This window comes from Simochromis diagramma, unplaced genomic scaffold (assembly GCF_900408965.1).
Source record: "Simochromis diagramma unplaced genomic scaffold, fSimDia1.1 OVJJ01000822.1, whole genome shotgun sequence".
Lineage (NCBI taxonomy): Eukaryota > Metazoa > Chordata > Actinopteri > Cichliformes > Cichlidae > Simochromis > Simochromis diagramma.
The window spans coordinates 5,569,197-5,581,081 of NW_024387520.1; the positions used below are offsets into that span (position 1 = coordinate 5,569,197).

At 40.1% G+C, this 11,885-nt stretch overlaps 1 protein-coding gene across 1 annotated transcript in view; it reads left to right on the plus strand.

Annotated features, from left to right (window-relative positions):
* The window catches only part of antxr1a (ANTXR cell adhesion molecule 1a), a 28,836-nt gene that overhangs the window by 11,622 nt on the left and 5,329 nt on the right, over positions 1 to 11,885 (plus strand). The window contains exons 11-16 of the mRNA XM_040019178.1: positions 1,068 to 1,137; positions 1,245 to 1,323; positions 1,475 to 1,570; positions 3,315 to 3,359; positions 5,403 to 5,666; positions 7,273 to 7,353. Coding sequence (XP_039875112.1) covers positions 1,068 to 1,137; positions 1,245 to 1,323; positions 1,475 to 1,570; positions 3,315 to 3,359; positions 5,403 to 5,666; positions 7,273 to 7,353 — 635 coding nt within the window. The remainder of the gene's footprint in view (positions 1 to 1,067; positions 1,138 to 1,244; positions 1,324 to 1,474; positions 1,571 to 3,314; positions 3,360 to 5,402; positions 5,667 to 7,272; positions 7,354 to 11,885) is intronic.

An 11,885-nucleotide genomic window follows, 5' to 3' on the forward strand; every position in this document is an offset into this window, starting at 1 on the left:
CACTTTTTTGCTTTTGCAACTGTAAGATTCTTCAGAACTCAGCTGTATTTAACCAGTGTCACCGAGTTTATAGTATGGTACAGAGGATGACTAACCTCTCAAAAATCAGCCATAATCGTAAGCAATAACTCCAAATAATTAAGTGGTTGAAGATGAACTTCAGTCATCTGTCTTCACCTCCCAGTTAAACATGACCTCTCTCTGAGCTTGGGGAGTAAACAGTCTTATAAACCTTTATGACACTGATTTCGAATGCCTGCCAGAATCCTTTTATCCACCACGGATTTAAATTGTGGAAAAATGTAACTGCAGCAAATCGTGTTTCATCAGCTCTGAGCTGGACAAAGTTTGCACTTTGCTTTCACGTTGTAAGGCCACTGAGTGCAAGGTGGGTGCAGAGTTGAACTCTGACATCTGTCCCAGTTCGTGGCGGCGTGGAGCTGTTTTGGCCTTGCTGCCTCCCTCTCTCGCCTCTCTTCCTCTCCCTCCTCCATTGTGTTTTTTTAGAGAAGAGCAGCCGCTTGTGTTGATTTCCTCAGTTCTGGGGTATGCGCTCGCCTTGCCAGGATAAGCAGACAGGCTTGCGCGATGATGTTTGTTGGATCCGCTTTCCTGGACAGCCAGCTGGATGAGGAGAAGACCTACATTTTGCCAGAAAAACAAAAAGTGTGGTGAAATTGTTTGTATTGGCATTCCTGAGCAGGGTGCAGATGCCTTCAGATGGGAAAACAACAAAGTGCTTGTTTTGCAGATGCAGTCCTCTCTGATTGTTTGTCAATCGACTTACAGTGAAAGATGTGACATCATTCGACTTCTGTTAACAAATGCATAGTTTCCGCTCTTGTTGTCAAATATTTTTTGAATTAAATTTAAGTCTTGTCTAATCAGTCAATAAATTCATTTTACTGCAATCTGGCAAAGAGATGTCATAAGAAACGGTGATTTGAAGCTGAAAACAAGTTTCAGGAGCTGCATGTGTCCTTGAACACTGCTCACAATTCAAGTCAGGAAAGTTTGGCTCATGCGTTTGCTGTTTTTCATGACCCTTTCCCCCTCTGCTTCTCTAGTGGTGAAGCCATTGGTTGTGGAAGATACATATCTACTCTGCCCTGCCCCAGTGCTTGAAGAGGAGGGGATGTAAGTCGTATAATTTACTTAAATAAATGTGAGGTTTCAAATGAAACCCTCTGCTCTGCTTTTCAAGGTTAAAACGGGGCTGAGATATTTTTCTTTTTCTTTGCCAGGGCAGCAAATCTTTATGTCAGCATGAACGAGGGTCTCAGTTTCATCTCTAGCTCGGTCACAATTACCACCGTGAGCTGTGTGAGTACAATAAGATATAGGGGCATTTGGCCTTTAGCGGGGGCTTGGAGCAGCACAGAGTGTGGAGCTACAGACGGAACACAAAAGTGGTTTACATCCAGCGCTCTTTGTGTTCAGACAGCCTATGCTGACGTGTCTGTCTCTTTTACAGTCTGATGGGACCATCCTGGCCGTAGCTCTGCTCATCCTGATGCTGCTCCTGGTCTTGGCTCTCCTCTGGTGGTTCTGGCCTCTGTGCTGCACTGTGGTCAGTTCCCTGCAACGAAAACATGAACTCGTGCTGCTTTACAGATTGCTCTCAGCCTGCTCCTTCTTACATTTTACATGGCTACAAAGAGTATGGGGGCTGTAGCCGAGCCATTTACGTCCTAATTGATACCACAGACAATCTAGTGAAGCCTGGAGTCTGTGTATCAGTATTCCTCCTTTGGATCCTTGCATCTTGCAAAAAAAAAAGAAAAAGTGATACAAATTAAAACTAATATTTGATTCATTTCTTTTTAATTAATCCAAAGGTTCAAAAAACACTCAATTTTCCCAAAAAATTGAATTTTTTATGATTTAGGTTGTAAAGAGTTAATTTTTACTGGACTTTAAAAAACACTCTGTTCCTGAGGGATCGTTGTTGCTGAAGTTAGTCCACAACCAGTAAATAGTCTCGGCCATCAGGTGAACATGCGTTTAAGCAATTATACCTCTCCTAAAATTATTTGCGTTTCCAGAGGTTACTGCAGGTAACCTCCAAGTCAGTATATTCACTTAAAGAGATCTAACTTGTAGCAGATTTTTCTACCATTTATGGCTTTACTTGATTTGTTGCCAGTGGTGTGGAAACAAAAGCGTCTATAGCCTGAATGTTTTGGTTGATATCTTTGTCACTATGAAGTTTTTAAGTAGCGGGATAACTGATTCCAAATAAAGAGTTTCATTTTTTTTTAAAATTTATTATTATTATTATTTTTATGTACTTATGCAAAAGCCATCTGCTCAGGACTCGGTGAAATGAGGAAATGCTTTCCAAAAACATGTTTGTGGGATTATTTAGCATCAAGGTATTTCAGCAAACTCACTTGCTACCACATGCCCTCGGTACAAATCCGTACATCTCCTTTCAAATCGTCACGGGCATGGTGTCTCTTCAAAATGCACTGCAGTGTTTCCACTGGAGCTGGAAACAGGAAAGCTGAGCCCTGCCAGAGAGAGATGTCAGCTTTTACAACACAGCTTTCTCTCCCTTCACTCTTTTTCTGTCCATGTCAATTCGCTTGCAAGTTGAAGTTCGTGCAGCAAGTGTGTTTGGGAAAAAACGACACTAGGTTACCAAGGGGAGTCTTTTTTTTTTTTTTTTTTTCCCCCCTCTTCTTCTTCTTTTTGTTCCAGGATTTGGAAAAGAGTGCAGGAAAAATCACAAATAAGAATCAGAGTGACTTAATTTGCCAAATGCATTTAGTGGAGATGAATCTGTCTTTATTACACCTGTGAAAAAACCCTGATGGCTCATGCAGTGAGGAAAAAGTTTACATGGGGATAGCAGCGGTGTACATTGTTGTGCATTCATCCAAGTTTTGAGTTGCATAACATCGAAGTAGATGGATAAATTGTTTTTCTTTCCCTATTTATGTGATACTAACTAACGTATAAATACTATAAAAGTTATCCATAAAACTAAAAGGCATAATGTGGCATTTATGAGGTTGTTACTCTTCTCTTGCTTTAACCAGCAACCTCAAGGCAAAAAATCTGGATAGCAGATTTCTAGGTCAGCGCCTTGCTCTTGTAAGTCGTAGAGACTAAGAGGGAAAACATTTCTCAGTCATTTGCTGTTGTGTAGCCACGTCACTGTGCATAAAGCGTGCATTGTTCTGACACGCAAAAAGCATTTTCAAACATGTCTCTGCGACTTCTGTCATCTCCTGATGTTAAACAATGCTCTCCATCTTTTTCTTCTCATTCACTCTGCTTTTTCTTCCCCTCTTTTATTTCGCCCACAGATCATCCACGAACCACCACCACCGCCAGCTGTGGAGGATAGTTCGGTAGGAGCTTCACAATCTCCGCCTCCTATCTGTTTTGTGAAGACTGAAAAAGAGTGCTTGTGATTTAAGACTTCGACAGCTGCCAGCGTTTAGCTTATGTAATTGTTAGAGTGACAGCGTAAACCTCAATGACCACACGGCGTCACTGACTTTCCAGCTTTAAACTTTCAACACTCGTTTTCTGATTCATTTGACGAGAGTTAACGCCCTCTCAGAACAACGGCATCGTGACTTTTACAGCACCCCACCACACACACGCACACACACCATTTCTGCTGTTTGTAAGAGCACTGCTTTTGTGTCCAAGACTTTAATTCATGCCTTTAAAAATTATAACCATTTGGACCTGCAGTAAGAAGTTTAAAAACTCAATAATAATAATAATAATAATAATAATAATAACTCAATAACTCAAAAACATAATTTCAATTTAGTTTTAAGATCAAACCGCAAGTCCAAATGACTCGATTCAATACAGTTTAACGGTCCTCAAACACGCTGCTGCAGCTGTGGGACGTATCAGGCTGCATCTGTTTGCACAAAATTAAACAGAAAATTCGGTTTAACTGCTGAATTTAAATGCCAGTGACATCCACGGCCTCAAAGACTGCTTTTATTACGGTCTCCTCTGTGCGACATCCTGGTAGGATACGAGACAGACAGGGTGTATTAAAGAGCTGAAACATCACAAGTTTGGCTAGTGGGCTTTTTCATTTCCTTTGATCAGACAAACTAGAGCAATGGGGACATAATGACAGCTCAGGGATAGGAAGGACAGAGAGAGAGGGGCATTCATTCCAGTTTGCCTGGTAACAAATAAGAGAGCAGTTCTGTGCAAAAGTCTTGTGCCACTCCTCTTTCTTTATATTTTGCTTCCAAGAGGGGCTATTTTGTCATAGTTTTCTTGAGCAATAGTTCTCCAGGCTTTCTTTGGAAATTGGCAGAGAACCATTTTTTAAACTGTATCTTTCGGCACTTTGTTACAACAGCCTGTGGCAAAAACACAGAAATATTCCTGTTTCATAAAACATGCCATAGATAATACAGTGTTACAGGCATAAAATAGTATTTTTCATGAACAAGATGATTCAAAAAGAGTTACACTTGGTATATCTCTGCATGTTGTGCAGTGTGTCCTTAAAAAATTTGAGGAAACTGGACACGAAAGGGACATCTGCAGCAGATGGGCAGTATCTGGAAATGTCCTCAAGAAATAGGGAAAAAGACCTGACACAGGATCCGAGAGATGCATCTGGCACATCAGTCGATCCGTCTACTGTTCACTGAAGCTCCATCAGAATTCATCTCAGTGAAAGGGTGGCAGTCGAGAGTGAGGAATCCAAATTTGTTCAAATTATCGTCAGTACTTATGGAGTGAGTGAGTGCCTACAGCATCTGTAAAACACGTGGAAGCTCTGTCATGGTTTGGTGATGCATTTCAGCCAGTGGCGCTGGGCAGCTTGTCAAAATTGATGGAAATACGAACACAAAAAAAACCCATCAGATTTTGATCTACTGTGCCATATCATCTGGAAAGCATCAAATTGGCAGCAGCTTCATTTTTCATCATGACAATGACCCCAAACACACTGCCAATGCAGTAAAAGTGTACCTGGATAGAAAAAACACACAATGGAACACGATCAGTCGTCGGTTCCACATTATTGAAGCAGAGTGGGATCTTCTTGACAGAGAATGGAACAAAAGGCAGGAAAGCTTATTTAAGACACTTCAGGCTGTGTTGAAGAATAAAGGCGATCATACCAAATATTGACTTTTAAGCTTGTTAGAACTGTCAAAACTCTTTTTTTGCCTTATATACTGGATTTCCATGCATGTGAGTTAGCAGATGTTTAAATAAATTGCTCCTCCTATTTCGCTTTTTCCTAGAAATGTGTAAAGAAATAAGGGGCAGGCCAGGACCTTTTGCACAGTACTGAATGTTTACTGCCTCTTAGTTCAAGCTAAGGGGTGATAAACATTGGTGAAATGGTTAAACAACAAATACATTAAAAAAAAACATTTCCTGTTGCTCTCCCGCAGGATGATGAGGACTTTGAAGCCCCCAAGAAGAAATGGCCGACTGTTGATGCCTCCTACTATGGAGGAAGAGGCGTAGGGGGGATCAAAAGGATGGAGGTTCGCTGGGGTGAGAAAGGCTCCACTGAAGAAGGAGCAAAGCTGGAGAAGGCCAAAAATGCCAAAGTGAAGATGCCTGACCAGGAGTATGTGTCACCACCCCCTCGGGTTCTTAACAATGGCATGCAGAAACCGCCGGCGCCACGCAACTGGTACTCACCCATTAAGGTAAAGGGGGGGGGGGGGTTAATATATGATTACTCATTAGGAACTACTGAGAAACTCAGTATGATGCTTCACTAAGGGAACACAAACAGTAGGCAATGGTGAAGATTATTTCACCATTGCTTACTGATTACTGAAAACCATTGCCCCAGATGGTTTTCAGTAATCAATATCTAAGACTACATTTGTAAATTAAAGCTTTGATGCTGTGTAAAATGTAAATATGAAACAAAATCTCATCTAACAGTATTTTATTCACGACAGAACATAGTTGAATTTTTCGTTTCATGATGCTCCAAATGTTTTTAAATTGGTGGAAAGATCTGGTCTGCAGGCGGACTAATTCAGAACCCAGACTCTTCATCTATGATGCCACGCTTTTCTAATAGACATATGGAGTTTGGGATTATAGTGATATATGGAAGATCTTCTCTGAAAAACACTTTATCTGGATGGGAGTGTATGTAAAACCTGTATAGGCCTTTCTGCATTGTTGGTGCCTTTCCAAATGTATGTTCCTAATACCACAGGCACCAGTGCAACTCTATATCATCAGAGACGCAGGCTTTTGAACTCAACGCTGATAACAAACTGGACCCCTCTCCTCTTTAGTTCGAAGGACACGGAGTGCATGTTTTCCAAAAAGAATTTGGCCACAGAACAGTTTTCCACTTTCACTTTTTTTTTTTTTTTTAAAAGATGGGTTTCTGCCATCAAATTCAAAACGAGCTAATATTTAAAAAAAAAAAAAAAAAGTAAAATGTCGCACTTTAAACATCTAATACGTTTTCAGCACCCGAACATTTTTGGAACGGAGTTTTACTATAATGTCCTGAGTCAGACGTGATCATGGAAGTACTGAGGAACAGCTTATCACTGTTGTCCTGAATCATTCCTCACAAGTGTTACCTAAACAACTTAAAGCAAACAGGATATGAGTTTTAACTGAGCCACATCAAAATGAGTAAATACTGGAGAATTTGAGAGTTATTAGTTTAAGAAGTATTTGAAGTGTGGGAATCATGGTTTTTAACAGCTCTGCTGGGGCGCATACTACATATAACACAGCATCTGTCACAGATTACTTCATGCTAATCTGGCTGAGGATATGTTAGTACGAGTATGGTGTTTTGGTGAAAATAGCCCGAGATGTGTTAGGGTATTAAAGCTTAGGTGACAATTGGCACACGGCCCCATTCCTCCAGGACCAGCGTGGGGTTAAAGGAGTCATTCTGAAGTCTTCCCAGTCAGCAGGGGATTGCTAATAGAAACCAGACTTCTGTTGGACTGACCTCCAGGGAGAAAGGCTCCACAGCCAGGAGTTTTTGTGAGCAAAAACAGCTGCATTTTTTCTGCTCTTATCCTCAAAGTATTTGCTGTGTCTGAAAAGTATGAAGAGCCAACTTACAGTGGACTGAAACCATTTTACCGTGTCGCTTTGAGATAAATGGATGAATTAAACGATACATTAAACTGCAGCTGAAGTCACTTGTGTGAAAAAGAAGACAAAACAAACAAAAAAAAAAAAACAAGGGTTGGAAGCAGAAACCAATGTTTTGTAGGATTTTACATTCTCTTAAACATTTTGGTCTCTTCTCTGTTTCCACAGAGCAAACTGGATGCATTGTGGGTGCTTTTAAGAAAAGGCTACGACCGTGTGTCTGTAATGAGACCTCATCCAGGTGACAAGGTAAGAGCAACACCAACCCTGCACTGGCATGCACTGAGCGTGCATTGTAAATCGTTCTGCATTTCACGGGCTGACGTCAGGCTTGGCTGTGCATTGGCTTTTGGCAAATGAAAATTAGCAATTGAAACGATTGTATGTGAAAATGTTGAGAAAATGGACCAGCTGTAAGCAATGAAGTGTGCACAGCGAGACTCATGGGAAAAGTTGCAGTGGGATTGGATTTAGACTGCTACAGTACGCAGCAATGTAAAAGCGTCTGGTGAAGTCATTATGAAAAAACAAAATGAAATTCCTCAAAGACCAGCTGCAGTGGGGGTGACAGTGCAGTGACCGCTGCAGTTGGAAGCTAACATGAAGTCAGAGACAGTAGAGTCTGTATGCGGTGAAAAACGGGAATTATGTGTCTAAAAATGTCACCGCAAGCGTTTATGTAATGATTCACATTTCTCTGGGTCAGAGTGTTGATCTAAAACCATTACCCTCACAGGGTGAAAAGACATTTCTGGCACATTTAAACAATCATTTTTTACATTTTCTAGAATTTTCTCTGTAACTACTGTAACTCTTAAGTGTTTCGAGTAAATCTAAAGTACACTGAGCTAGTTTCAGATTTGACTCAATAACAACCCAGACAGGATTTGCTGCTAGAAGATAGGCCTTTAAATGCCATTCCAGGGAGGAGCTGCTCCTATTGTTTGCACAGAGCTGTATAAGGTGACACACAGCCGTGTTGAAACAAAGGAGAATTTTGAAGATGAGAGTAGGAAGCAATATTAGTAGCCCACCTTTCTTTTATTTTAAACTTCTAGTGAGAATACCAGTTACTCCCAGTTAATACCAGTTATGCATGCTTTTAAACCTATGTTTTTGTAATGTTATGCATATGCATATTATAAACTCAACAGCCATTTTGTTAAGTACAACTGCTCAGCTGTTTATTAATTCACATATCTAATCAGTCAGTCATGCAGCAACTGATTTAGGCATGCAGACATGGTGATCTACTCAAAACCATCAGAATTGCCCGAAAAAGAATAAAACACCCAGTGAGCAGCAGTTCTCTGCGGAAAATGAAAACGCCTTGTTGATGTCAGAGGAGAACTCCCAGACTGATAGGAAGGCAACAATAACTCAGCTAACCATTTGTCATAACAAAGGTATGCAGAAGAGCATCTCTGGAAGCACAGCACACATATCTTAAAACAGATTTAGTTTATAGCAGCTGAAGACCACAGCAGCAGCCGGTGCCATCCCTGTAAGCTGAGAATAAGAATCTAAGGCCACAATTCACATGTTGTCTCAGTTTTTGCAGGGACATTTAAATCGCATGTACTGAATTCTGCATAAACATCATGAAAGCCTCGATCCATCCAGTCCTGTATGACTGATTCTGGTGGAACTCTGGTGATGTAATTGTACCGGGGATATTTTCTTGGAGCATTTTCGGACCAGAGTGTACCAATCATCTGACAGCAGGATAACACGACACATCACAAACCTCAAATGATCTCAAAATGACTTCTTAAACGTCATAATGAGTTCACGAAACTCCAGTGGCCTTAACAATTAGCAGATCTCAATCAAATAGAGCATCTTTGGAATGTGGTGAAACAGGAGATTCACATTAATCTGCAGCAACTGTGTGATGTTGTCATGGTAATGTGGACTAAAATCTCTGAGGAGTGCTTCCAGCACCTTGCTGAATCTATGCCATGTAGAATTAAAGCAGTTCTAAAGGCAAACAGCAGACCAACCAGTTACTAACAAGTTCAGCAAAGCTCACCAGTATAGTCCATAGTTCATTTTTTGGCAGCTATAATGTAATTTTTTACTTTGATGCAAAAATCCTAATGTTGATACTTTATGCAGTTACAATAGAAATATAATTGTTTGGCATGAATAAGCCTCTGGAATTTTCAGACTGATGTGTTATTATACGGTCAGGTTTCTTCATCTTCATCAGTGCAGTTATGCAGCATTTCCTTAAAGAGATACACTGACAGTCCAGCAAGACCCTCAGGTCATGCTGAGGAGGATGGGAAATTACATCTCAAGGCAAACTTCTCAGGATTCATACTTTAAACTATTTCTTAGCCTCCTTTGCTGTATTTTTTGTCTTGAAGTGAGCCACATGTTTTTAGAGGGTAAAAGGTCTGGTATGTAGGTGAGCCACTTTAGCAATCAGGCTTGTTTTCTACAGTCATGGCGTTGTAATACATGCAAAATGCAGTTTGGCACTGTTCTGATAAAATAATCAAGGCGTTTCCTGATTAAAAACAAACAAACAAGAAATAAGTGTTCTTTTTTCTTTGCATGATAGAGTTTTAACTTGTAATTGTGGATGCAACGAGCCTGAGCAGCCGATTTCACCCTGTTTTACTTCAGCCTCAGCCTGTCTGCGATGCTCTTTTGTGCCCGAGAGGCATTTTATAATAAGCGTTCAAGCTTATTCTAAAATATTATACAGGATATTTAGAACTAACTAGGCAGCTCATTCTCTTGACAGTACTTTTTGCATTATGCAGTTTATGGACGTTTTAACCAGCACTCAGCTCACTGAGAAACAAAGTGTCGAAGTGTGTCTTCCTCACTATAAAAGCTTTTCATTAGCTTACTGGAAAAGAAAAATACTTGTACTTTCTGAGCAGTGAACACTTTGAGCAGAAAGCTTGTTCTGATTGCAATTAGGAGTCTATTTTAAAAGCCTTTTTATAACTCACCCTAAACGAGTGCAGCAGCGGGGAGGAGGAAGCCAGCCGATCCAGTTGTTGCTGGAGAAAAACCCTGTTACGTGTCGCTTTTGTGAGCCTTAAAGACTGGGGTCTTTTCAGTAATTAAAAATAAAATCAGAGGACGTAACACAGCAGGTTACTGGGCTACTGAACCATCACATATTTCAGTAGTGACTGACTGTGAATGTAGATACAAGTATGATACAGTCCAGGAGCCCAAGAGACATAAGGATCTATGATATTCAGTATAAGATGAACTGTACAGCATGCAGCATTTGGCCTATTTCTTTTCCCCCAACAGTCATTTCTCCTCAGTGTTAAATAAGAGACATTCCTTATCAGCCTATTGCAGCTCCTGGGTCGACTGAGTGCAGCTGCTCCAGGGGTGTAACTTGTTTCTGGAGTATGATGATGATGATGATGATGATGATGTATCTCCCTTGAATGACCTCACTTCATTTTGAATGGGCGTAAATGATGGCAGGTCAAGTTGTCCAATGAAATAGCTGCATAGCTTCTCAAAATTTAATCTGGGACTGAGAATTACAGCACATTTTTTAAGGTCTGCTGACATTAAAATACACATTATGTAGCTGTGTACTGACAACAGGAAAAGGCTTTTGTGAGTGTGAGTTCATTCAGCTGTCAAAGCAGGAAAGTGTGTTTTGTCAAAGAAAGTTCAGAAAAGTGGAGACATTGGTTCTTCACCCTTCAAATTCTGAAGTTATTGTTTGATCAAATGAAAAAAAAAGAGCAGCAGATAAATTTAAAAAATGTCATAGATCCTATGTTTTTAGTTAGTACTAACGTTCTCATAAACTTAGAATTAATTAATTAAAAATATAGGAGCTGGCACCACTTTGTTGAACCTACCGTGTTGCCCCACTTTCTTGAATGCAATGGCTGAGATGGATATAAGACTATTTTCCCAAAATATGTTGCACCCGAAATGTGAATTCTTACCTATGTTTTATCATCTAAGAAGGGGTACTCCTCAACAAACAAGCCAGAATGCAAAAGAAAAGAGAAAACTCTTCCTCTAACTCTTCCAGGCTAATCTCCTGAACTGAAGATGTGGCTCTAACACATAAAAATGTGCATAAACATCCTTATTTATTCCAGATATTGTCACAATTACTTATTTTCAGCAGATTTGAGATGTGACTCTCCTGTGTCCAGATACTGAGCTAGCTAAACAAAAACAGCAGCTGGTTATAAGCATGTGGTTACCACCAACAAGCCTATGAGTGTCCTTGAAGCAAACATGAATCTTACTTTCTCTCTGACAAGCAGTTTGATTCTCACATCATATGAGAGTTTATTTGCTACGTGCCAGAGTCACACAATGTTAGATATACTTCAAAGAAAGTTTCACTAATGCCAGCTAACAGAGGCTAACAGTAGCTAACAGAGGCTAACAGTAGCATTTACCAACAGACAAGGTAAGGATATCCTCAACAACTCGGTATCAGTGTCACTGGTCAAAAGTGAGCTTCAACAACAGACCGACTCATATCTGACTACTTTCAGAAAGTTTTACAGCCTCATCCAGAGTAAATAGATGTAGATATTTTTCACTCTGCATATTGAAAGCCGAGATAAACAGTAGACTGACAGATTGCAAAATATGTTCAGATCAGTTCAGATCTGATCTGCTTTTTAGCCATGATTTATTGCAAAAAGTTGATATTATTCAAATAGTATGTTAAAATATAGTACTTGCACTTTATGGCAGAAGTTTATGAATGTATGAAATTTTGCTTTGGCTCTTAGAAAATGCAAATATCATCTTAATGTTCT